A 27,115-nucleotide genomic window follows, 5' to 3' on the forward strand; every position below is an offset into this window, starting at 1 on the left:
TGAGGGGAGGCGGGGCCGCCCCGCGCGCCCGTCGCGGCTGCGCCGGCGCCGCCACCCCCACAGCGGGCGGCGGTTCGTGCGCGGGGCCGGCGGCCGGCGTGGGACCGACGAGGGCGGGAAGGCGCTTTCGCTGAACGCCGGCACGGTGATATCTTCTCTTTCCTCGCCTCCCTACCCTTCTCCGCACCTTCCCTCTCCTCACCTCCCCTCGCTCCCGACCCTTTCTGCGCTCCCGGCGGGGAAGGCGGCGCGCGGCGCTCGCGGCGCGCGGACGGCGGAGGAGAGGAAGGGGGTGGGGGATGGGCGGCGGGCCCAGAGAAGAAAAGCGGTAACGGCCGCAGCGCGCGCGCCGCCCCGAGGCCGCCTTGCCGCCACGTGACCCCCCCCGCGCCCGCCCCCTACTCTCCCGCCCGGCTCCATATTGGCGCTGCGCTGGCCGAGCCCGGGCACAAAATGGAGGTAACTGCGCGCGGGGCGCGGGGCTCGCTGCCATCGGCCACGGTGGGGGCGGAAGCGAGGCGGCTCCTGCCGCGCCGCGCGAAGCTGGAGCGACTTGAGTTCCGCCCGAGCCTGCGGGCGGGAAAGCGCGGTGGGAAAGGGGTGGTTGGCGGCAACACGTCATGGAGCCCCTTGCAGTTCCCGCGGCCGCCGCCTCCTTGTAGCGTTCCTGCCGCGCTCCAGACTCACTTTCCTCTGCGACACGCCGCGTTATTCTGCAATGGCGGTGCGGGCAGGAAGAGAGAGGGAGCGGGAGAGGCGGCGCTTCCGCCGCGCGGCCCCGCGGGCTGCGGCCGCCATTTCGCAGCGCTCCGGCGCGTGGGTGAGAGGGGCCCAGCCCTCGGCCTGGGGCAGTGCTGTGGTCAGCAGAGCCTTTCGCAGCAGTCCTGGGGACACCAAAACACCTGGGCGCGTATTCAGGCAGGAGTAGGGCAAGGCGAGCCCTACACGTGCGTGTGTCATTGTTCTGCCCTCCCAGTGTTTATTTTCCTGCCCCCCCCCCCCCCCCCCCCCCCCCCAGTCCAGCGTAAGGTACCCGAAGTAGTGCGGCAGGGGTATTCTTGGACACACTTAGTTTTCTCGGAAAACTTTTAAAAGCATTAAAATCGTTTAGTGCAGTACGCTGCATTTGTGAGAAGAATGCTGCTTCACTTTTTACCACCTCCCTGATATCTCTCACCTTTGCCCAGCGGGTGTTAAAGCGTGTCAGGAGCCTTTAGTGCCCGGGGAGGTGGGGGAAGAAATATAGAGTTCTCTTCTTTTTCTCCTCTCCCACAATTACATGTGCAAAAGACCCAGGACATTCGGTGGCATTCTGCCATGATCCTGGTGACCAGCACGAAGCAGTCTGCACAAATGTAGAGGAATCATCCTCTCCCTTCTTGGAGGGAAGTAGTCATGATATCCTACCCTTGCTTTCCTTTCCTCAGAACCTGAGTTTTTTTTTGTTCAAGTGTTTCAGAGTATGGCAAGCAAAAATAGTGCGCTTCCTTTTTTTGTGTGTGTGGTATTTTGTATCTTACTTTCTACACTGAAAGGTGAAACCTTAAAAAATCAAGATCAGAGAAACCCAACAGCTCACACTAGTTTCTCTTCGTGCATTAAAAACAGAACAAACTGGATCTCTTACCAAAGCAGCTAAAAATAACTTTATCATGTAACCAATTTTTTTAGCTGCTTCGGAGTTTAATAGCTTGAGAGCGGTGATGTGTTCAAAGCATTTGAACGTGGTTCAATAAACGTGTCACATCAGGTATAAAGCTAATATCTTGGGGTTTTTCCCAGGCGCACGTTCCTGTTGGTGTTGGGAATACACTACTAACACACTTAAAACTGAGAATTAGATTTTTCCGGCTTTGACTTTTAGATTTGCTGGAAGACCCTACTGTATGCACTTTAGGTCCAACTTCAGTTGCTTACAGAAAAGACCAGTGCATTTCCATAGTATTCTCTGATTGGATGGGTGAACTTCCATCTTGGTAATATTTGGTTTATCTCTTGTTAGTTTATTTTCTCCTGTAAGAGCAGTATTGTGAGTAATGAGAAATGTCCTGGTGACTTCTTTATCATTATAATTCAAAGATTTCCTTGGAGACTGCTTTTAAGTTCTGTAGTTGAGTTGCAGTAGATACTTGCTCAATGCTAGTTTAACTAGCACCTAATAACAAAAGTATTCTGAATGTTTTTATTCCGAGTTGAAGAGAGTATTTTGTTGGTGATAAGAACTAACAAATTTAGTGCTGTCAGCCTTTCTGTAAGGCACAATAGGAATAGGACTGAGCAGGGTTCCACGTGAGCTGGTGTGCATTAGCAAGAAGACAACTCCCTTTTTAACCCTCAACCATCAGAGGCCATTGGGGCAGAGACCATGCCCAGGAGCTTTATGTTGGCCATTGTAAAGCCTCACTGGGGAAAGCAGCTTCAGAAGGGGATTCATACTTTCCGTTATTTTGAAAAGCTTATCCCTTTCCTCCCTAACAATTCCTGAAGCTTTATTTTGCCATACAGATAGTTTGTAAAAAGCCCTTGAAGTGGTAATGTTCGGTTTCATACCTCCCTTATATGACTTAAAAAACTGAACAGCTCAGTTAAAGTACTTAATATCCTAATACCTCTTAAATCAAACTCATGTTTGATTTAAAGGATTTCAAGAGCAGGTTTTAGCATTGTGTAGAGAGGAACTGAAGATAATAAGTAACTTTAAAGTTACTTAATAAAACCTTTACAATTGTTAATGCATTTAATTTTGGTGCTCATGATTTCACAGTTGCATTTAATTTGAAGCTGGATTTCAACATGAAGTTATGTTTAAGAATTTCTGCTTTGAGTAACAGCATATATTGCTCATTAGTAGAGACCTACCTACCTTTCCATGTGCAGGAACAAAATTTGGAGGAAGAAAACTTAAAAAAAAAAGCCCACAACCCAAACAAACAAACCTCTCACAGAAATACACATAATATTGTGAATATCTGTATTTTTAAATGCTGCACAAGTATAGTTTTACTCAAGTATGTTATGTAGTTAACAGTATTGCCTTTTGGCTAGTGCAGTAAAGCTTCAAGCAACATCCAAAGTAGTAATGAATATTGGCCAAAGATACCAGTACATTAATGTTAGGACTAACTGAAGGATCCTAGAAAATTTTATAGAAAAAAGGCCAAAAGGAACATGATTTTTTCTGTTGGAATGTGTAGGTCTGGGTTCATTCACTGAGCTTATCTTGTAAAAGACTTCCTATTTGTAGTGGCACATATACTACATAGTGTACAGATCAGTAATCAAATATATAATATGGGAGCAAAAGTAATGTAGATGCTTAGTTCTACACACTGCTGATCCTCAGCAGTGGATTGGATTACTCATAGTGGAAAGTATTTTTTTAATACAGGAACGTTCTCTAGTGTTCCATGGTTTTGGATACCTGACTACAAGAGGTTACACATCAGAAGTAAGCAGTAACTGAGAAGAAGTATTGGCAAAATTAAATGTTTTGGGGGTTAAAAGTCCAGAGAAACAGAATTTATATAGTGGGTTTGGGTATCAAAGGTGGAATTTGCTTGCTGTGTATCAGTTGTATTCACAGTAGTTTTGTCAGACAGTAATAGATACAGGTTTGCTACAGATTTTAGCATTAGTTTGTGAAGTGAGCTTGATAGGGATAGCAGATGTTTCTTTTGCAGCTCTTTTTAATCTTTAGCTATGTAGGCTGAGGCTTTTTATTCTACCCATTTAAATACTTTTGGGAATTTTTTTTTTTTTTGCTTTTACCCATTTCTTCCTGTAAAGCCACACCTGTGCATTGCACCCAGAGAAGGCCCTGTGTCACAGGAACTGGGGTAAGTACTGACTTATCCAACCTGTTTTCTAGGTTTCCTAGATCTAAAAGAAAGGCTGAGTTAGAGTACCCTTCCAAAATGGCTGCTATTAAGGAAGAGAGAGAAGTGGAAGACTACAAGAGGAAAGGAAGACGATCCTCACAGGTGAGAGGATGGGTTATTTTATTAAAAATAAAGTAATTTTAAGGGGAAAAGATGAAAAACTCCCAAGTTAACCATTTCTATCTGCTATATTAATATCCTTTTTTTTTTTTCTACCTTCTTCATCCCCGTATTAGCGGAGTAACTTTAAATTGCAATTTATTACTTACAGTTTAATGGGGTGGGTTGTTAAGCATAATGGGGAACTTTTGCTTGTCTAGCTTTCTGTTCTAACAAACTGATTAAATATACGTTTCTGATTAAAGCAAGGTGTAATTATTAAATTCGTGCATCCTCAGAGTATCAGCAGGAACTTGATTACGTCCTACCTTCAAAGTCCTGTTTTTAGTGGGAATGAAGACAGGTTCCTATTTTCTTTTTTTTTTCTTCTTTTTTTTATTTTTTTCTTTTTTTTAAGTAAAAATGGTTGCCTGATAGTCACTGCAAATGAAAGCGAGCTGTACTAAGTAAAAATAACTGTTTTCTTTTGCTTCTAGCAGAAATACCGTAGACTGAATAAGGTGCGTAGTATAGAGAAGATGTCGGGGCTGTTTTTGGGAGGATGGGAGCTAGTTACTTTTGGGGCAGGGTGTGGAAGTGGGAGGGGGGGAAAGTTCTTAATACCCTTCAGAAAATTATTTTAAGATCAGCAAAAAGGGTATTTAACGTGCTTATATAGCTTATAACAGAGGCATTTTCTCTTCGTTTATTTGGATTTGTTTGCTTTCTAACATTACTTTTTCAGGTTGACTGAATATTTTAGCTTGTTCGAACCAACTTTTTTTCTGGAATGATACACTACTGCAATGTGCGAGGGCCTATACACTTGAATTACAAACAAACCTTTTCCGAATTGCATGTGTCTGGTAGTGTATTATTATTTTGTATTGAAGTACAGTGTGTTAAGTCCTTCTGGAAGGAATGTTGAAACTCTCACTCATTCGGACTTTGAATTGAGTGTAAATGGGGTCGATCAGCCGCATAGTAAATAAGCTCTTGTACACAAAAGTAAATTGCCCTGCAGTGATCTTAAAAACTGTTGAGTTTCTAGAGAACAAGTTTCACAGGGAAAGTTGCTGAGGCCCCAGTTGCCTGTAAGCTTTCCCGTTTCAGAAGACATTCTAGGATTGTACTGGCTGGGTATAGGGTGGTCTCAGGTTCAGCCACAGCTGAGTGTAGGTTTGGTGACAGGCATTTTGTGGACATTTGCTGCTGCTCAGAGGTAGAATGCATGGGAGAGCTCCACCTAAAAACCGCCTGTAGAGAGAAATACTACAAGTCCAAAAGGCTGTTTATTCAGAACCCCTGCCACAGGAAATTCCAATTGATGGTAACCTCGGGGTAGAAGCAGTATGTATCTGCAGCAGCGTTGTCTCAATAGGTGACAGGATTTCTGCAAAGATGAGCATTTTTTGCAGGACTCCCAGGGGGTCCTAGCTCCTTCCTGCCCCTGTTAGGCGGGAGATACATTGCACCGCGCCGAGTGTTGGGGGTTTCGGTAGGGCCTGGGAGCAGCGGTGTGGTTTTACTGGCGGCAGGAGGTGAGCAGAGGGCCCTGCGGCCGGGCCCCGCCCATGGCGCCACTGTGGCGCCGGCCGCCCGCCCCGCCCTCGGCTCCATATTGGCGGCGCGGCGGCAGCGGCTGAGCACAAAATGGAGGCGGCCCGGCCCGCGCAGCGCTTGGGTTGTAGCGGAGGGAGGCCAAAGCCGGGGTAGAAGGAAAGTTCTGCGCGTCCGCAGAGCCTTGTAATGTGTCTGGAAGCCGCTCTGACAGCTTAGGGGGAGAAACGTTGTCTTGCCGTCTACAGGCAGGCTGGGTGGTCTTGCAGCTGCTCTCCCTACTCCTACCAGAGGAGTGCTGCAAAATGGCGCGCTCTCCTGCCGTGTCAGCTGAGCAGGAGGCAGCCTGACTCTGCTAGAGCAGGGTGGAAGTTACACTGAGGGAGAGATGCATTCTGCAGGAATTTCTGTATAGGAAAGACTGCTGTTAGAAGTAACTGGCAGCAGAACAATTGAGAAACAGCATCTTGTGTGATAGAGGACAGCACTCTGAAAAACCCCAGTGGGAACAAACAGCATAAAAAAACCAATTCCCTAATTCTCTGAGAAAATATTACCTTCTGTTTTTGCACAGAGTTCCTATAAACTGTACACGTATTAAGGATAATTTTGGTCCAATAGAAGCTTTAACAGCAGGTGTTACTCCTGAATGAGACCAGCTGTTCTTGTGCACATAAAAACAATAAGCAGAAAAGAACTTCACTTCTCCTTAACTGAAAAATTCTGTGGTCATTCTTTTAAGATAAAAGTATTTTGAGTTAGCTGGAAACCCTCATAGCCTTGAATAATATCAGAGAACTGTAAATAGTCTGTCCAGTTTTTCCTTACATAGATTTCTTATTTTGGAGGAGTCTAAACTTGACAGTGTCACATAAAAACTTATTCCAATATGTGTAGAACAGTTTGGAACAGTGTTCCCAGCTTTAACATAACCCAACTAAACATTAACAGTAGATTTTAAAAATTGCAGTTAGCAACAGGTAACTCTCGACCTAAAGCAGTTTCTGTATGCAGTAGGAATGTATTCCTCTAAAATTAAAAGTTTCAATATAGTGAAAAGGGTGATTTTTTTTTCTTTAATACCTTTATAGTCTGGACCGCTTGGAAGGCACTAGAAGCTTAATTTTGTTGTCCTGGGACCATTGACTTAATAATTTATATGATGATCCTGAGGTAACAAAACCTTAAATAGAAGGCTGTTAACAAGAATGGTGGGGTTCTTTCTAAGAAAACTCAGCAGGTGCAAGGGCAGGGATTTACTTCCTAGACAGCTTTTCATAATCTCAGTTACTGTTTGCTGTAGTACAGTCTTGAGTATTATAAACCAATGGTTTGCTAAAGCACTATATAATACAGAAAGTCTTACTGAAAAGGGCTTAAGCCTTCCTGGCCAACCCTAGCAGCATGGCAAAAGTTCAAGTACTTCAGATTTGAAGTGAAATGTCTACAGATAGAAGTCTGTGGCTGTTTTTATGTAATTCACCTCAGGATAATGCTGTGTCTAGTCTGGTTTAATGCACTGCAGTAGAAACAGTGAAGCCTGTTGAACATTGATGCTGCAGAACTGAAGTCATACACAGCATTGCTGGCCAGCACCTTGTGCAGTGTTTTACACGCACAAAAGTACCCACTTGCTAAGTAAGATTTTATTCTGGTTTCTTTTTGTAAGACTTCTCTGACAATGGCAGTTGTGAAAAAATTTTTTGTGAACTCATCAAATGTATGTGGAAATTGCCTGTCTGCTAAAAAAGAGCAGCACTGAAACAGAGCAGAAACATAGTTGTACTCTTAAGCCCATTTCAGTCACATGATTAAAAACTGGGATCTGGAAATTTGCATCTTTTAAAGTGTAACTGGTCATATATAGACAATGTTACCAAAAACTATTAAACTTGTTGGTTCTGTGATGCTTGTTAAGTTAACAATCTGATTCCAGTAGTTGTACCCACTACTGGTCATTGGTGACCTGTTACTCATGGCATTTTTTTGTCTGTAAGATGTAGGTCCATGTTGTCTGACATTTAAGAGGCGTTTCCCATAAAACTAAAATCCACGTATATATTTGCCCTTTCTTGCTTGCATGTACTCCAATAATAAAATTATCAAAGTACAGAATTTATAATTTCAAGGAGTTTAGTATTGATGTGTTTAACAAAAATGCATGAAAGTAACCTTTCAAAAATGGACATCCCCAAAGAGAAGACACTCAGCCCAAGCAGCAACCTTTTTTTCTTGTATACTGCGTCCTTAAACTTTTTGTAGTTCTGCATATTTATGCTTCATAAAGTGTTAGAACTTCCCTTTATCTAGCAGTGCTTCATCCCCTGTTGCGCGATCTGCAACTCAAAGATAGGCACAAAATGAATGCACTTCTGGGTGGTGGGGAGCAGCTGAGTTATCTAGTATATTGAAATCCCTTTACTGTTTGCATTTAACGCTCTTTAAGTTGTTAGTATTTTAATTAAAATCACACCTCATTAAGTGTTTACTATTCTGCTGTCTAAACCCATTAGAAGTCATTGTTTTTACATAAATGTATTTCACCTATTTGTAGTTACAATGTGCACAAATAATTTCTAGTAATTCAGTAAAATTTTAATTCTGTGATTTGTATTCAAAATCTTTTTCTGATTTTTTGCTTTTATAGGGCCATGAGCCAAAGGAGCCAGAGCAGTTGAGAAAGCTGTTCATTGGAGGTCTGAGCTTTGAAACAACAGATGATAGCTTGAGAGAGCACTTCGAGAAATGGGGCACACTCACGGACTGTGTGGTAAAGTCTCTATTATTTGTTTGTGCTTTTGAAATAGTTAGGTACTTAAAGTAGCACAGAAATGCAAAGTGCCTCCTTGTGTGTTTGCAGGTGATGAGAGACCCACAAACAAAACGTTCCAGAGGCTTTGGCTTTGTGACTTACTCCTGTGTGGAGGAGGTGGATGCTGCCATGAGCGCTCGACCACATAAGGTTGATGGACGCGTGGTTGAACCAAAGAGAGCAGTTTCAAGGGAGGTGAGTTTGTGTTCCAGTTAACCACATATCTTAACCTTTACCTACTACTTTAAGCACTGATTGTCAATTTTGGCATTGCAGGATTCTGTGAAGCCTGGGGCACACCTCACAGTAAAGAAAATATTTGTTGGTGGAATTAAAGAAGATACAGAAGAATATAATTTAAGGGAGTACTTTGAAAAATATGGCAAGATTGAAACCATAGAAGTCATGGAAGACAGGCAGAGTGGAAAGAAGAGAGGCTTCGCTTTTGTAACTTTTGATGATCATGATACAGTTGATAAAATTGTTGGTATGTAAGCTCTTCAGTGAGAAATGACTTACAGGATAAAAGTGTTAAGATCTCAGAAGAGCAGTATGTGGAATGAGATGATTACATAATCAACTGCTTTATTATTGTAAAGGATGGGGTTGGTTTAATGTTACTTTTCAAAGTGTGCCACATGCTCACAGTAACTTTCTATGAAAGTTTATAGCATATTGCAGAGATGTGAGTTTTTAACTTTCCTTTTTCACTGTTTCCCATAGTTCAGAAATACCATACTATAAATGGACACAACTGTGAAGTTAAAAAAGCACTCTCAAAACAAGAGATGCAGACTGCTAGCTCTCAGAGAGGTGAGTTGTAGTTGTGCATAGCTATTTTGTGTAACAGGTTTTCAATTAATGTAATTCAAGTGAAATATTTTGTAGGTCGTGGGGGTGGCTCAGGCAACTTCATGGGCCGTGGAAACTTCGGAGGCGGTGGAGGGAATTTTGGCCGAGGAGGAAACTTTGGAGGGAGAGGTAAATGATTGGAATATTAGTATAGAATATGATTTACATTTTGGTTTGGTGTTGTTTTTTGGTTTTTTTTTTTTTTTAATTTCCTGTGTTAGTTGGCTTAAACATTTAATATGTTTGTTCAGGAAAACATTCTCATCTGTTTTGTGTTCTAGGAGGCTATGGGGGTGGTGGTGGCGGTGGTGGGAGCAGAGGAAGCTTTGGGGGTGGTGACGGATACAATGGATTTGGTGATGGTAAGTGTATTGTTCACTTCCTTTTCCCCCAATGTTAGAACCAGCTGTAAGTCTTGCCTTCACCTTGGAAGTGAAATCTGTTTTGGTGATAATGTGGTAATAGCAATAATGAAAATGAAATTTCTACATTGTAGAGCTGTGAAGAGTTAACTTTTTTTTTTGTTCTCCCCATAAAATGATGGGTGGAAAAAAATATTCATCTCTATTTACCCTTAAAAAATCTCACATCACAAGGTCATGAGGGAGCTGTTTATTATTGAGAACTAAGTGAAGATTCTGATGTCAGCTGAGATGACTAAAACTGAGTAAAGCAATGAACAACTGTTTTCAGTCAACTCTTTAGACTTCTTGTGGTTTAGTAGTATCTTTTTCATGATGCAGTTAGAATGAGTATCCAGAATGCATTGAAGAGAAATGCAGCAATTACCAAAAGGCTAAAAAATGCAATTACCAGAAAGCAAGAAGGGATGAGGGAAGTAGCACGTAATTAATTACTTAGGTCTTGATTTTATAAGCATGGGGATTTTTTTTATCAAATAAATGGTTTAGATAAATTATGCAACCACAATGAATATAATACAGGGAAAACACTGTGGGTGGGGCATTTTATTGTGCAAGTGTGTTGGTTTGGGCTTTTTTGTTAAATGGGTCTTTTTTTGCCAGTATTTTAGGTTTGGTGTGTTAAGTTTTACTCTTCTTTTATTCAAAGGTGGCAACTATGGAGGTGGTCCTGGCTATGGCAGCAGAGGAGGTTATGGTGGTGGTGGAGGACCAGGATATGGAAACCCAGGTGGTGGATACGGAGGTGGGGGAGGAGGATATGATGGCTACAATGAAGGAGGAAATTTTGGTGGTGGTAAGAGTCTAGCTTTAATTCTACATCCATGGTTCTTAGGTTTCATTTCGCTATGCTTGAAATGTAGTAATTCATAAAATTAGTTGTATGTCTAGGTTTTAGTACAGAATGCCCATGTTGCATTAGGAAAGTTCTTTTTCATGTGGATCAGCTTTGATAAACTACAACATTGTTTTGCCAGGGATGTATTCTTCAAAAAGCTTTGGCTATAAATCTGTACACGAATACAGAATACAGGTTTTTTAATGGTTTTGACCATTTCCAGTATGTTGTTGGATACCAGTTCACAACGTGTGGATCACATCCTCCTTTGTGAGGACTACAAATCCAGATTTTCATAAGCTTTTTTTATTGCTTTCCCCAAATTTGGGGAGTTAAGCTGCAAAAACTGTTGTATATCTTACTATACTTCCTGATCTGTGTATGCAGCATGCCCATTACATTTCTATAATTTCTTTGGAACAAATAAATTGTAATTTACATTATTGTCATACATGCAAGTTGTGCAGTAGAAGAATAATGGTGAAACTCACGGTTTTCTGATTTTGGGGGCCTTAATTTGGCCTATTGAGAAATAACATCAAATTTGCATTGATAAGCTACTTAAACATGCTAACAATGTAATGTGTTTCATTTTCAATAAAATACCAATTTCTAATCATAAAAATACCAAGGGTCTTCTGTTACTTTTGCATTTTGCATAGAGGTAGCATCAAAATAAATGAACTTCATTTGGAATTGTTCTAAACTACTACAATTTATTTTTACATTGGATATTGGAATTTGGCGGGTTTTGTGTCCTAAGCGTTGAACAAACATGGCTTTATAAATTCCTTGTTTCAGGTAATTATGGTGGAAGTGGAAACTACAATGATTTTGGCAATTACAGTGGACAACAGCAGTCTAACTATGGTCCCATGAAAGGTGGTGGCAGCTTTGGTGGCAGAAGTTCAGGCAGTCCCTATGGTGGTAAGTATGATTTTATACAGAAAATATTTTTGAGTTTTAGTCCCTTGTTGCTCATGTATTTCAGCATACACACTGTTTTTCTAGGTGGCTATGGATCTGGAAGTGGAAGTGGGGGCTATGGTGGTAGAAGATTCTAAAAATGCTACTAGAAAAAGGGTAGGTGTAATGTATATTTATAATGATGATTAATAATGTACAACTGTTCACTGAGAGTAATAATTTTCTTATCCTGTATTCAACAGGCTACAGTTCTTAGCAGGAGAGAGAGCGAGGAGTTGTCAGGAAAGCTGCAGGTTACTTTGAGACAGTCGTCCCAAATGAATTAGAGGAACTGTAAAATCTGCCACAGAAGGAACGATGATCCATAGTCAGAAAAGTTACTGCAGCTTAAACAGGAAACCCTTCTTGATCAGGACTGTCATAGCCACAGTTTGCAAAAAGTGCAGCTATTGATTCATGCAATGTAGTGTCGATTAGATGTACATTCCTGAGGTCTTTCTCTGTTGTAGCTTTGTCTTTCTTTTTTCTTTTTATTTTCCCATTACATCAGGTATATTGCCCTGTAAATTGTGGTAGTGGTACCAGGAATAAACAAATCAATGAATTTTTAACTTTTCAATATTTGTGTAGTTCAGTTTTTCCACATTTAGTGCAGAGAACTCTATAACAGAAATGAAATGTAGTTTAGGGTGTTTCCTTGTTAGTTAATAGAGAAGATAAATGCATTTTTCAATTACTATTTTGTATTAATTTAAAGTTAACAATAGAAACACCTATTGATTTGCAGTCTTAAGGGGTCTAGTCTCAGTGTATATACGTAACTGTCATTGACATGAGTTTCATAGGCATACAGAGGGAAAACATCTGTATGTTGCATTATAGTTTGTTTAGATGTATAACTAGGATTGAGTTACTCAAATTAGTGTTTGTGAATCATAGAACTAAGCTTTATCTTAATGAAAACTTTAAATTACTTTTTGGTTTGTGCATATTTTTTTAATTTGTAGTTCTGTATTAGTACTAGCGCTTCAAGAAAAAAAGGCATGATAAATATTTTAACAAGACCAACTTTAGACACATGAAAGCTGTCTCCCGTCTCATTTGAGATGCATAAGGGATAACTGAAGTTGTTTAAGTCTTGGGTGGAGAGAAAAAGAAATTTGCTTTTTACCTTTATATTTATTGTAATTCCCGAGAAGTTAAGGTGGGGGGAATCAAGTGCCTGTTTCCTTGGGATATACAATGATTCTGTTTCAATAAAACTATACTTTGGGGAGGGTGGCTTGGAATTTTCATCCCCTTTGTCCCCATTTCCTTTTCCCTCGCACCAGACTGCACTGTTTCAATTAAATGAGGCTTCATAGTGAGAGTAATAGGTATGTTACTCAATAATTTAATGGCTATATACTTTCTTGCATGCACCCTAGGCAATTTTCTGGACACATACTTCTGACTGGGAGCCAAGGGTAGCACAGGTGTAATCACTGACAGTCCCAGGTAATGCGTTCCAAAAGCCCATTCCCCATGGGCTCTTAAATAGAGTTCTTGAGCTGTTTCCCTGGCAGATGTCTGTGCTCAGCTGAGAGCTCAAAGATAAAAGATAAAACATGATCTAGTTGTATTTTACCGACCAGAAGCACTCCCACAACATAGAGGGGTACGGTCCCGAGTTCCCACAGGTAGAATGATAGTGTGCTACAACTGGATTTGGTGCAGTGGAGTAGAAAATATGACCAGTACACGTGGCTAGCAATTGTACTTCATTCTCACTTCTGACCTCCAAATTAAGGCACTGCAGTCTGTCCTGTCCTCATCTGATGTGAATTCTCTTGACTATTGCCAGGCCAGTGCTTGCTGTAAATTCACTCAGAAGAGTAGGGACCCAGTCAATAAAAGAAATACTCAGACACTTGGCAATATGTATTGGAATTACTCACACCTGTTTCACTTCTGGGTCAATGTGCAGAATAAGGTAAATGCAATTCCAGTGTAGGAATGAATCTGCAAAGATGTATGAAATGGCTTAAGGCATAATCAGTCATATTAATAATGAATTATAATTTTTAAGAAGTGGTAGAAAAATAAGTGTGTTGTTTGAAAAAAATTAAACATATGTTATTTAAACGCTGTTATTGGAGTGTATTTAGACTGCAGTATGCTAAAACAAGGAACCAGTGTCAAGATGGTAGTCTCCAAAATGGATTTCAAAGTCTGCTTATTCTTGTCTGTGGAGTTCTGAAAGATCTCAAAAGTTAAAGCAAGAATTGGTGGTTTAGTGAACGCTTCTGTTGTTGTACGTGTTCATTTGGGCTTGGGGCGGGGGGGAGGCTGTACTTCAATAAAGGCATTTTTTAAACAACCCATTTGGAGTTTGAAAACATGGGAAACTAAACCACAACTCACTAGGGAGTGAGACACCTAACTACTGACATGCTTTGTACGTTACTACGCTAGAAGATGTGTAGACTTGCACCTGGGGCCTGCATCTGATTGCAGGGACAACTGGAGGATGGGGTTGATGTCCCTTCTGATAATTGATCTGGTATTTCTAAATTTTTTTAGAATGTATTGACAGTGTTCTTTTTAACAGGGCCTCTTGTAGCTGTACTGTGACTACAATGTTAACTTTGAAAAATAGTGTCATAATAAACTTTATGAACAAGATCTGTATGCAACCTTTTAAGAGATGGATGTAAGTGACCGCTTTGTAGGTGGGTGGGGTAGCTTAGCTGTTGTTTGTGACGTGGAAAAGTGTAAGCCATGAGGACAGTGATCCGCCAGCTTTACAGAACCTAGGATGTACTTCTTTGATCCATACATTGCTAAGGAGACTCGTAAGACAGGACTTCAGCAGCCTATTGAGTATGGAGAAGTCAGCCTAATTAAAGAATGACAAGGCAGCAGGAGCAACAGCTTCAACTTCCAGAAAAGTGAAGGAATAAGATACTGTGCTGATAGTGAGCAGCTTTCCCAAGGCTAGTTAAATCTGCTTATCACAGCTGAAATATCGAAGAAAGTCTAGCAAGAGTTCTTCACCTTTTGGAACCTCCTTGAGTGATAGCTACTTGAGTTGACTCAAAATCAATAGGTCTAGCATTTAGACCTGAAAGGAAGGGCAATGAGCATAGGTAAGGTTTGCCTTTAAAATTTTTCATGAATTATAAAGAGTGGTGGGAGGTTTTTAAACAAGGTAAGAGTAATTTCTTTAATTTTCAGGTTGAATTGAGAAGCTGCTGCTTGACAAAATGGGGAATGTCTTGCACATCCTCTTCAAATGAAGGTTTCTGACTGGGTAAGATTTGTAGTGTATAGTAAAATGTGTTTAACCCTTACTTCCTTCTAGGCTTTCCTTTGACAGCCTTTAAATATCAAGGGAAGCTATAAGTACTAAGCAGCAAATATTCCAGCATATGTCATCCAGTGTTTCCGGTTCTGGATGAGGGCTGCTTGCTGGCAGAATTCCTGTTCAAGAATCTTCTGTTCCTGGCAGATACAAAATTGCTTCGTGTCCGAGATCAACCAGACAAGTTGATGTTTTGAAGTAACTTGCTTTGGTTACTGGGGAGTGTGCTGGGGTGGGGAGTGGGGGGAAATTGTTCTGTGCCTTGCCATGGAAAGAGGTGCCCCAGAGAAGCCCAGAAAGGCAGTGACACTTGAAGTGGTTCTTCAGTTCTCAGCCATGTGTGACCTGCTGCTGCTGCACCCATTCTGGGAGGGAGCTTGGTATTGCTGAAAGCTGGGATTTCCCTCCTACTAGGGGTAGTGGGTCCTGGTTTACCAGGTGATGTTGTGTTTACCTGTACCAATTAAAGAGCTCCCTTCCAGATTCTGGGTGCTTTCAGGCAGGATAGTTGAGGCTAATACTGTTACATGATACCCAGCTGAAATCACAATGGCATTTATACAGGCAAATTGAATGGCAATGAAAGCTTCTCATAGAATCTTGATTTTATGCAGACTGGAACATGTATTAAGTCTTAGAACATGTATTGTTTCCTTTTCTGCATATTTGATTGTCACAGGTCCTTTTATAAAGTATTTCAGCATCTATTTAAACTTTGCAATACATTTCTGAGCCTGTGCATTCTTAGGAAGTCAGTTTCTATTTTAGTGTTGGTTATACTTCAGTTGCTCTGAAAGTAGCCAAATGGAACCTGCCTAATCAGAGGCAGAGGCATGTTCACAAACTGTTTCAAGTACCTAAACTTTTTATCTGCTACCTGTAGACTCACAGTAATTCCTGATTGTAATTTGTAATTGTAATACACAGTTAAATGTGATTTGGAAGTAACATACAGAGATGTTCATAAAATCTGAAGCTACTTAATTTAAAATCTCCTGATGACTGCATATATTTTTTAAAGAAACACTGAGACAAGTTTGTGTTTAGCCAAGGCTGAGCCTAAATCTGAAACTGCAGCAGTACAGTCACATTGCCTTAATGTAATGTGCCAGCTTGTTGCTGAGGTGACAGGCTTGCTTTCTTGGACCTAAAAGTGGGAAACATGCTTTTGCTCTGTTTGGCAGAGGTCCCACAAGCATCTGCACAACAGGGAAGGAGGAACAGCATTGCCCCTCAGGTGCAGGCAAATGCTCTTGCACTTGCAGTGGTCTTTGGATTTTTTTTTAACAGTAAAATTTAAATTAATTAAAATTTAAATACCTTTCCTTAGAGGGTTCCACATTGCTGCAGACTTGTTCTGTGCCCTGGATGGGTCTTTTTGAACCATATACAGAAATAGATACTGTTTGAATTATTTTCACAGTTTGATTTATAATACACTTGTTAAGACTAATTTGCTTAAAGTCATTTATAGCAAAATCCATTTAGAAATAACTGACCAAAATGAATACATTCTTAAGGGAGTGCTTGGTCAATTGTATCTCCATCCAAGGGGCACTTTAAGGAGTTAGGAGCAGTTTCATGGCCATGTTTCTGTTTACTGGCTTCTGTGGAAAATAGCAGCTTTAAATAGAGATGGAGATTAAAGATGCAAAGCTAGCAAAGTATTGGTCCCTAAGCTGCAGTTGTACAGAAATTTACTTGACAACAAAAATTATACTTCCAGGTAGAGAATGGGGTTTCCCCAAAAGCAACCCAGATTGCTGGAGGTAACTAATGCTATTACAGAAAATGGAAATTAAACACAGCATCTTAATTTCAATATCCTTTCAATACTTAAGGTTCCTGATCTTTTCAAGCATTGATTGTGTGATGTACTGATGTGCTGTCTTTGGTTCCTGTGTTTAAGACATTAATGTGTTTTCATGTACTGTCTATACTGAGGTGGAATATTCACAAATCAGGGTGTGGTCTCTGACAAGTGTGTGTACCTTAAATTGTGTGGAGCATGTAAGATCTTGAGTATCACTGAAATTCACATATCTGATGAATGATTCTTTCTCTGCTATGGGTGCTACAGGTTGACATCTCTCTTTATTAGCTTTTTCCTGAACTAAAGTAATCCAAGTATCTGCATAGAAGAAAAAATGGCCTTCATGTAGAAGATAATATCGCAAGATTGGAAACAGAATAAAATGGTAAAACTGGCAAAGACTTCAGGAGCAATGGTGCTAGTGTGCTGACACATCTTGAAACTTGTGGTTAAACAAGTTAAAATAGCATGGAAATTTAAAATTTCAGTATAGTCCATAATGGATTTAAATTTGTTAAAATATTTCAATTTTGTATCAGAATAAAGTGTATATTGTCAAATGATTTACAATCTAAAATGCATTGGCATCACCTTTTTTTAATGCTGTGAACACAAAGTCGTCTAGAATTATTGCAACACATTTTCTTACAGGATCATCTTTGCAACTTGGGACTGCAAGCCAAAAGCCCTTGGTTCAGGCCAGCTTTTAGCTTTATTTTTAACAGTTTTAAAATTGAATGTTTTGATCAAGAAACAAACGGTCTCCACGTGGCAACTTGTCAGTGTATGAGGTCAGCATTGTGATACTTTCAATTTGGCAGTGTCACTAGTTACTCGGGTTTGGGAACATTCTCTGTACCTCAGTAATAATAATAAGAAAAATAAAATGAAGGTTATAGTTTGCAATCTGATGTTTCTATATATATGAGTAATGTGGATTTTTTTTTCCTTAGTGATATTGGGTTCAATGCAAGAGCAGCGTGTACCATGTTGGTGATGTGAAAAACACTGGTTTAAGCTGAATGCAAGTCATCACAGACCAAGTTTCTTTAGACTGATCCTTCATGTGATGAAATTCAGACAAGGCTGCTGGATTAACTGCAGCTTTTTTGCCATTCTCTTTTGTTTTGGTAAAGGAAGAAGTATCTTTGTATTATGTTGTAGACAAATGGATGGTACAAATACAGCAGTCCCTGCAAAGGCTGTAAGGATTTGGTTTGCCTTTGGCTTTCACATTAGTGAACAAATTAAGGAACAAATGGAAATGCAGGGCAGGATTTTACTGAGATGTCTGTTTTATAGCAAATTTGTAATTAAAAGTATTTATATTGCAGCTGTAGAGAGCATTTTGTCTGACATTTGAGACAATTTGAGAGTAGTAGTTAATGGTAGAAATGGTAGTTAAAGGGGAACCCAGGAGCTTTTTAGGTTCTCTGTGCTTTGCCGTCAGCCCCTGGCTGTGTTTAAGAGTTACTGTGTATCAGTGTTGAAAGACTGGCTGGGGCCGTGGCATGGTGTGCTTCTTCCTTGATGCCTATGCTCTAAAATTCCCATCTTCCAGTATGGACTAGTCCTCCTGCTTTCAGTGGAAGCAGTGTCTTGCATTCCCCCAATGCCTGCCCATAATATGGACCATCAGTGGCAAGAAAAAAGTCACTTTAGTTCAAGCATGCCTTTTAGAACTTTCACATGGATGAAGATAGTTTTAATGCTCAGATTAACATGTCTTACAAATTAGGCATTTTCTGTATTGAAAAAATCCAAAATGATCAAGTGCAATGAACTCCATTGAGTAGTAAACAAAACAATGCTATTTTTTTGCCCATTTTTTATTCTTTTATAAATCATAATTTAAACTCCACAAAGCTTTTCAATTCACTAAGCAGAGATTGCAAACAGGGCAAGTGGCTGGCTGCTAATATGCAGTTTTCCATAAGCACCAAAGTAACAGCAGGGACACATGATGCTCATCAATTGAAGTCAGGCACAGTAGTGTATTTCTAGGAGAATTGCTCAAAAACCTACAGAAATTTTAGCTGGAAAAAGGCATAATGCTGACAATGCTTTAATGCTTTTTATATAAGATTTTAAATGCCTTTGGTGAAAAGATCTCATGAATTTACATAGTGTTCAAGGAGGAAAACAAAAACGTGAGCTTAGCATAGACTTGAAATTTGGTGTTACATGGTCTTTCCAAAGGTTATTAAAAGAAGCTGAGTGAAGTGTTAGTGATGCTGACACTGCTGTGTGATTAATTATCATGCTAGAGGAAGACTTAGCCTTGGAAAACTAGCAAGGATTTATCTTCTTTAGGGAAATAAATGCATGTGAAGTAGAGTTTAAAAAGTTTAACGAGCTGAAAAAGCAAAATCAAACACTGAGTGTCAACTTTTTTACTAAATTAATATATTAAATATAAAGCAAGTATAAACGTGTAAGAAAAATGGGGAGCACTATTGCTTGCATATTTGTAAAAAATATCAGAAGCAATCCTGGTTGTCTTGCAAGAAATTATATTTAGAAGGCTAAAATCATTTATATATATATATAAAATCTATTAATATAACAATAGATAGGAACAGTATATAAATATGGCATATTTAAATATTTACATATATATGGAAACTAGTCAAAGTTGTGCTATAAGAAAGAAATGTCTGTTTTAAAGTCAGATTAAAAATTTTGTATATGCCCATCTGCATTATGCGATTAATTTTCAACTTGCATCTTCCATAAACTAATTAACAACTTCAAAATTATCATTGCATAGACTTACTTGACAAATGTTACTTAATTCTGCATTCCACCTCACAGTAAAAACTATCATGATAATGATACAAAAATAGCAACTCAGAGAACGGGAGCCAGCTGTACTGCCCTTCAAAGTTTAGTCCCTGACTTCCTGCTCTTAGGAACAAGAAAGACATTGCCATCTCCAGTTTGCTGCAGTGAATATTCACTAGGAGAGTAAGGCTTTCCATCTTCATCACGTAGCATGCTGAAGACCTCGAGGTACAAGGTAGTGAATTGCTTTTTCATTTGATTAAGGCTCCTGTCATGTTCTCCTTTTTCCTTAAGCAATTTCTCTTTTTCATCTTTTAGGTTACTCAAATCATGCTCCAGTTCTACTATATTTTCCAGTTTTCTCTTCCGGCAGTTTTGAGCAGCCACTTTGTTCTTGCCTCTCCTGCGTATATCTCGAATAAGTGTGAGCTGGGCTTCATTGAACTGCTCCTTAGACATCATTTCACTGAAGTCCGCAACAGGGAGGTTGATGATTTTTTCAACAGGAAAAGGGATCTGCAGAGCTCTTGCTCTTTGCTCATCTCTCGTGAGATGAGCTTCAAGGCGGCCTGGAGGTTTATCTTTCGTGAAGGGAGCTTTGGGTTGGCCAGGAGCAGGAGGGGGTTCTTTCTTTGGTGTGGCTATACATGGCAAACCTGGTGTTTGAGTGCTTGGCCCTAAGGAAGAATACACTTGATCCTGGAGGTGCAAAGAGTACATGCCAGCACTGCTCTGCAGCATTCTTCCAGAAGCACTATCCGTGTCTTCCATTTCAGAATCACTGCAACCCAAAGTCTTATCTGCATAAGCAGATGATTCCACAGAGTGTTCCGGCGATGCTACGCTGGAACTTGCATTCAGTGAAATACCGGAGTCAGAATCGTTACATTCTGCTCTGGTCCCTGAGTGGCTGCCATTAAAAGCTTTACACAGTGCAAAGTCAGAAAGATCAATAGGTTCACTTAGAATCTCTGCCAGGGATTGACTGATAGCGTTCGTTGCTGCTGCATCACCGTTCACCTTTGTGTCAATAAACGTGGTGTAGAAATCCTCACAGAAATCAGGGTTTGAAGGGGATGTGTCATTTAAAGAGTTCACATTCAGCTGGCTGGTGTCTTCTGGTGGCAAAATGCCTGAGAAGGGGCCCTCCATACCATCCAGGAAATCTGGACTGCAGTTAACCTCTTTTTTCAGCATGGGTAATGAGCTGCAGTAATTGTAGCCGTTGTGCATCTCTGCTGGCTTGGTTTCAGGGCTCGTGATTGTGCTCACCTCAGCCAGGTTATCGTTTTCAATGTTCAGGCACTAGATGTGGAATGCAAGGGAGAAGCTGAGTGACACATCTCAATAAAACCCTTTTTTACAACCCAAAAGCATTAAATAGCAATCAACATGGACATACAGGGGTTTTATAACACTGTTACAGTCTTGACTACAGCACCCTTGTGCTATGAAGAGGCAGTTGAGGAAGATGACTGATAGCAAATCAAGAGCAAAGCACAACTTGTCCTGGACAAAGCGGTTTAAGAGAGCAGAGCCTCTCAGGCTCAGAGCAAGATGCTGAAGACACCTGTTCCAATGTGTTATGGAAACTGCATGAAGCCCTCCTGTTCTGGTAATTGCTAGTGGGGATCCTGGAGCTGCCAGGTCTGAACTCATGAGCACCAGTCCTAGGAATGGCATGAGTACAGAAATGTAAAATTCCTGAATGAGACTTAAAGAACATGTACACCGAACAATTACTTTTAACACTATTACTTCCACATCACAGTTCCTCAAAAGCAAGATTCTCATAGGATTTACTGAATGAAGGAGCTGTTCAGCACAGAGCAACGTAATTCTTGGTGAAGTAAGAGTGCTAACGTGAAGCCTGGCAAACACGTTAGTTCAGCTGGCTAACACCAGTGTGAGCATCAGACTGCTCCACTGATGGGCTTTCACTGGCTACAAGAACAACTTTACAACGGGGTGGCAGCTGGCTAACTGAAGTTGAAATAAGCAGGCCTGCTGTCCCCCAGGAATTACTTAATTAGAGGCTGCTCGTGGTTTAAGCTAAGATTTTCAATGTGAGAGCTCTATTTTTCCATTTCTCTAAAAATAATTTGTAAAAGGCAGTGCCCTCATTTAATTATCTTTTTTTTTCCAGAAAATTATTCAATTACTATTCAGAATTACTGCAATAGATTATTTTGGTTTGGTTTCTTAATGTATTTCACCATCACTGCTGCCTCTTCACAGCCAATTGCCCTTGTTACTTACATAGGGCCTTTAAACCTAATGCAGTAATCAGGTTAGAAAACTAGAAGAATATAAAAAATACCAAAAGATGAAGGGAAAAGGGAGAGTGGCAGGAAAAATTCAGCTCCTGCAAATTTTCACTTTTAGTTTCTTGAAACATGATTCAGATTTATGGGCACTCCACCAAGAAATCATCTCTTGTATTAATAGCAAAAAGCAGAGCAGCAGCATGTTGGAAAGACATTCGACAGTAATATATTTGAAAATAAATTTATTCAATTTTATAGTCAAATCTAAGGAAAATTGAAATATAAACATAGGATAAAATCCTTACATATTCTCTGTATTAGAAATGTGATTTTCCTTTGAAACATCCAGTTCATGTACATTACACAAGTTGTTCTTAATGAAGATATACGAGCAGCATTCATATAAATACACCTGACTCTTTTGTGTACCTAAATATATATTCTATTATCAACTTTAAAAAACCTTTTCCTTAGATAAAAGTTGAATGCAAAAGTAATCATATTCACACAACGAAACACTGCCAAAACGCCCCCAACATTTACAACAACACTTGTGAAAACAATTCCTGTTGTAGATCCATGACTCACAAGTGTCCATTTTTAGCAGCTGAATTTTAACAACGATCAAGTTGTATCAAGTTGCACACAGAAGCGAAGAGTGACTTGCTAAACATGAGGAAGGTCTGACTGAGAAGTGTTTCATTAAGGCTTATCCATAAACAACTCATTTCATTCTTTCTACATGTTTTTCAAGATACTCTTTTTGAAAAAAAAATAAAGCTTATATTGAGTTATAAGCACCCTACAGGTATAGAAACCAAGTCATAATCACCATCTGTTCAGATGCTATTGTACTGCCTTCTCCAAAATACTATAGTCCTTCAAAGATATCATGCATTGTTTTTCAGGTGCTTATCATACCAACCTGTAACTCTGGAAGGGACAATAATTCTTCCCAAACTTGTTCTATGTTCTGCATATTCTCTGCATCAGCGGGTTGTACTAGATCAGAGGATTCAGGTGGCTGAGTTTGATCAGAGGAAACAAAGGCTGGGTTGCTATTGACCTGAGCAGGAGCCAGTGACTGAAATGCAGCTGAAGAAGCCTGAAGAGTTTAAACAAAAAATTAAAAAGCTGAACAAAACAACTATAATTTAAAAACCCACTCAAAAATCAGATGTGCATTTTCCAAAGTAAAAACTCTAGTTTCTCCTACCATTTCTGCAGAACAAATGGGTTTCTTAAGAGAAGCGTTTTTTTTAAAATATAATGGAATAATATAAAAATAGGCTCAAGCCTACTCACTGCTTTATGCCAGCTGGAGTTTTGAGGACAAAACTCAGATCACAAATTAGTCTTATGCTGAAGACAAATCTTAGTCAGAGAAGACATGAGATTGACCCCGAGGAAGACCACCCATGGAACCACTAAATTGTGCATTTTTACCTCATGCTCATCTAGAAAAGGGAATGCTTCTGCCAAGAGCTGCATGCAGTCATCAAAGGACAAGGCCTCTGCTTCTGGTTTTGAAGGCTCTGTGGTCTAAATAGAAAAGTTATGAAAAAAAGGTTACTGCATCTTTGAGCAACAGAAGATCTTCCATTAAAGCAAGACATGCAAATTCACTTTAAGCAGCCACTAGTATTATGCTTTCCTGTGAATGCAAACAGGGTTAAACACACTCAGAACACTGGAGTTTACCTGTGAGAAAACAGCAGGTGGCTCAGTATCTTTTGACTGAATGCACTGAGCTGGCTGCACAGGAATGAATTCACCTGTCTCTTCGTCTAACTCCAGCTGAGCCAGCAAGGCTTCCTCCTGCTCTTTTTGGAGCTGCTCTTTTCTTTCCTTTTCAAGTTTCTTCTGCTTCTCAAGTTCATACTCCTTTAGCCGCTGACTAGAATCAAAAACCTCACGTCCTGCCCCAAGGTCTATATCTTGCCTCCAAAGGATGTCGATCAAGTTCATGTCCTGCAACAGAAATGCTTTTTTTAAGAAAGTTCCTCCACAGCAGAACTGATTTAGAACAACAGCAAAGCTTTTGATCTCTGTGTCAAATGGGTAGATTCATGTAACTGAAGCTTATTCTCTTAATCCTACAAAATTACCAAAATAAAACATGGCTCTATATGACCTTTCTGAAGCGTGTGATCTGGTGGTTTGGTTTCTGTGGCGCAGACATAGGCTCACAGAAACCAAGAATTAATTGCAATTGGTAATGAAATACAGGGACTAGCCAGAGGATAAATATATTCTTTTTTGACTTGTCTCATAGAAAACATGAAGATACAGAATGACTTTGTCACCAAGAAAGTAATTTTTAGGAGAAAATAGAGAAATAGAAAAGTTTGACCATGTAAATTTTTTTTCAAATGTTCCTGCATAACTGCAAAAACTGACTAAAAACATGATGGAGGCTTCCTAAAGTAACTATAATAGCCATACTGAAAAATGTATTATGGAATATTAATGTCCCATTCTGGTATTAATCTTAAAAGATCAGCAGAACAGAGCTTCAGAGCTGGAAGAGAATCTGGTTTCAATGACACCAAGTGACATAACATCACTTTGCATTAAGAACTTATTATTTGTTTATTATATTATATTATAATACTTATTATATTATAATAAGTATATTATAATAAGTATATTAATATATAAGTATATATAAGTATATATATATACTTATATATAAGTATATATATATTATATAAGTATATATAATAAGTATAATTATAATACTTATTATATTATAATACTTATTATTATAAATTGTCTTAGTCTTATCTTAGTCTTAGTGTTGATGTGCTAAATTTGGCTGGTTTGGAGCAGCTGAGTATAAACAGTGGTTGCAGGGTCTCAAGTACTGTTAATGAGTTGGCCCCTGACTCATCACAGAGTCCAAATGGAATTCTACTATTGAGGAAAAAACAATTGCTTTATACTACTTGCTTCTTTGGCTACAATTACTTTTAATTTATTGCATTAGGTTTTTTTATTGGGGGGGGGGGGGGGGAGGGCAGGGAGGTTAGTGGATTCTTTTGTTTTAGTTTTTTACTGTTCAAATAGTCAATATTTTTAGGGCTGAAGTCCAGACTATTTTCTTCTAAGAAGAAAACCTAGCACTCAAAATTTATCAACTTGTATGCCTGCTGATATAGAATTTTAATACTTGTTTGCCACATTACTCAAATTACCCTTTGGGTCAGCATGTGAAAATAATGTTCAGTCTTGGTCATCCTCATCAGATTAACACACTACAAGTAATACACTAAACACTGCCTTTCATTTAAACAGAACCTTCCTGATTCATTCAGCAGCTCTACACCCAAGACAGATTTTTTTTTGCCATCATACCAAATTAAAATATTCCCTTCTCCCTGAAGGTTATTTTCAAATAGAGAAGTGAAGTAACCTGAATGCCAGCTCAAGCTGCCATTCAAAATGATCATGTCTGTACAACAGCTATGGGAATGAGCTTTAGGCCAAGTCCACATCTGAACAAACCAATTCAGTGCCCTCATTCCACATGGCATGAATAACTTCTACTAATAACTAAAAAAATGTATTTTTACTAAAATTGGGTAGTAACATAAAATAACTTTGTGTAACACAATATAGGCACTTCCAAATCTAAAACATATTTAATACACCTTGCTGGGAGAGACCAAACTTAGTTTTAATGGCCAGCAATGAAGTAACTGAAATTATTACAGTGACTGCCCAAGACAATGTTTGGTCTTTCCAGATTGGCAGGCTAAAATGAACTAATTAAGTTCTGCAGTAATTGGAGATACTGCAATATCGTATAGCTTCATTAAGGGCCAGTAGTTTACCAGCTGCTCAATGTCTCCTTCTGCAGCAGATCCAAAAGGGTTTCTTAGTCTCTGAGCATTTGCAATATGTTCTGGATAAAACTGCAGGATCTGGAATATAGGGCTCACTTCTGAATTATTCATTTACAAAGCAGCATTAAAAATGTGAATCAGGAGACTTTTTTTGTGCATGTGTGTGTATAATGCACAAAAGTATCAGAACTGGTGCTCAGTTTCAGGTTAAATCATGAAAAACAAAAGCTTTTCTTTCTGTAGCTACAGAAGGCAAAACACGTTTTCCTTAAGAAGAAAACCACGTAGCCTTAGTACAAAAATTTAAAACCCAGCTATTACATCTTTCAGCCATTCTAATGGCAATATTCATTACCAAGTAAGAAGCTTTGGGTGCTGCCTCCTTTGTGGGATGTCTCCAAAGACAGCAGCTGACCAAAGAAAATGCTGTGGCTGTACACCACTGCCTCCTTGTGCATACAGCAGTCAGTTCAGGATTCTTTTTTGAATGAATATGCTTGAATACTTATCAAGATTGTCAGGATCTTGAGCTGTTGTTTGACAAATACGACAGCACTGATTGGCCCCTGTCACCATTTTTCAAAGGATCATATTTAGGTCAGTATCTTATCTGCTAAGCTTTGCCAAACAGTGTCATGCTCTACCTGGAGGGCAATGCTTATCAGGAGCACTTTTAAATTTTATTTAATTGTGCTAGTGACACTTAAAACCAAAGGGATGGGTTGTATTGTTTTTGTTACCACTGTGTAACTGGAAAAGAGCCCTCCTATTTTCATTTTGAAAAGTTGTACATAAACACAGCAATATTAACTTTGAATAACAATTTGACTAATTAATTTCTCTTAACATAAATGGGCTACGTGGAGAAAGTGTTCTTCTGGTCAATATGCTGATATGTAGTATCTAACAGCACGCTAATTTAAGTATTAACCTGCCACTTAACACTTACCTATAATTTCAGCCAGTGCTTTTAGTAATACTTCCCTTTCCAAGGGAAAAAAGTATTCTGGTCATTAGTCCAAAGCCTCAGGTCAAAGTTAAGGGAGTCAACATTGACCAGTGATTCACTAAGGAATGAATCACAACCACAAGCACGAGGTAATGGCAAAGAACTCTGAAAAAAACCCTTGCAGTTTAAAGCAAACATTTTGCAATTTTGTTCCTTTAGCCTCCCCACAGTCTTCCTCTTTATTTCCCCGCCTTGTTGAACACCAGCACACACATACACAGAGGTACCCACACAGGCAGGCATTCCATTTTAGGTTCATCAATCAAGCAATTTCCCCTTCTACTGTGAAAGTATCCCAGAAGTAAGTGTGTACCCGATGCCTGGAGTGTTATAACTACAGCTATTAAACCTGTGTGAGAATGACCCGCTGGATTTTAGATGCCTCAAGAGGATGTGCTCAGGAGGTCTCAGAAAGACTCACTGGAGGGACAAGTGAGCACAGACTGGCATCTAAACTGGAACACGTGCAGCCCGAGTCCTGTGAAAGATTCATCTGACCCAGAGCTGGCAGCTGCCCTGCAGAGCCAGGCTGACCACTTCCCTGAATATCAGACACAGTTACTGCAAAGGCACAGCCTCATGTGACAGCCTCCACAAGCACCCACTTGTTCTTTCCTCTGTTGTGCAACTCCTTGGATTGCATCAGAGGAAACGATGGGTTTG

The 27,115-nt window shown here is 39.7% G+C and overlaps 2 protein-coding genes across 15 annotated transcripts in view; one reads left to right on the plus strand and one right to left on the minus strand.

Moving 5' to 3' along the window:
* HNRNPA3 (heterogeneous nuclear ribonucleoprotein A3) lies at positions 1-22,635 on the plus strand. 12 transcript variants are annotated; one of them, XR_009277713.1, is made up of 14 exons: positions 1-145; positions 3,869-3,980; positions 4,475-4,498; positions 8,185-8,307; positions 8,398-8,544; positions 8,626-8,836; positions 9,073-9,162; positions 9,223-9,330; positions 9,483-9,563; positions 10,273-10,419; positions 11,263-11,388; positions 11,473-11,544; positions 14,605-14,680; positions 22,504-22,635. XR_009277713.1 is itself a non-coding variant. In XM_058839396.1 (13 exons), exons 2-12 carry the CDS (start codon positions 3,915-3,917, stop codon positions 11,523-11,525), a joined length of 1,176 nt encoding a protein of 391 aa, XP_058695379.1. In that variant the 5' UTR covers positions 1-145; positions 3,869-3,914; the 3' UTR covers positions 11,526-11,544; positions 11,631-13,512. The 12 variants fall into 12 exon arrangements, 7 of the variants coding, with proteins under 7 accessions (XP_058695379.1, XP_058695384.1, XP_058695381.1 ...); XR_009277711.1 differs by lacking the exon at positions 22,504-22,635 and adding an exon at positions 16,458-17,465; XR_009277710.1 differs by lacking the exon at positions 22,504-22,635 and adding an exon at positions 16,812-17,465.
* NFE2L2 (NFE2 like bZIP transcription factor 2) overlaps positions 18,356-27,115 on the minus strand; it is a 23,402-nt gene continuing 14,642 nt past the window's right edge. For all 3 annotated transcript variants that reach the window (XM_058839393.1, XM_058839395.1, XM_058839394.1), the window contains 4 exons: positions 23,297-23,566; positions 23,042-23,137; positions 22,521-22,700; positions 18,356-20,633 (listed from right to left, as the gene is read on the minus strand). In XM_058839393.1, coding sequence (XP_058695376.1) covers positions 19,425-20,633; positions 22,521-22,700; positions 23,042-23,137; positions 23,297-23,566 — 1,755 coding nt within the window. In that variant the 3' untranslated portion in view covers positions 18,356-19,424. The remainder of the gene's footprint in view (positions 20,634-22,520; positions 22,701-23,041; positions 23,138-23,296; positions 23,567-27,115) is intronic.

The sequence above is a fragment of the Poecile atricapillus genome, chromosome 5 (assembly GCF_030490865.1).
Source record: "Poecile atricapillus isolate bPoeAtr1 chromosome 5, bPoeAtr1.hap1, whole genome shotgun sequence".
Taxonomy (NCBI): domain Eukaryota; kingdom Metazoa; phylum Chordata; class Aves; order Passeriformes; family Paridae; genus Poecile; species Poecile atricapillus.

What these genes read in the sequence shown, in the direction of transcription:
- HNRNPA3 (XM_058839396.1), top strand. Translation starts at nt 3,915, where the DNA reads ATGGCTGCTATTAAGGAAGAGAGAGAAGTGGAAGACTACAAGAGGAAA. An exon ending in GCACACTCACGGACTGTGTG is followed by an intron (nt 8,308 to 8,397) that starts GTAAAGTCTCTA and finishes GTGTGTTTGCAG; the next exon opens with GTGATGAGAGACCCACAAAC. An exon ending in TTCAGGCAGTCCCTATGGTG is followed by an intron (nt 11,389 to 11,472) that starts GTAAGTATGATT and finishes CTGTTTTTCTAG; the next exon opens with GTGGCTATGGATCTGGAAGT.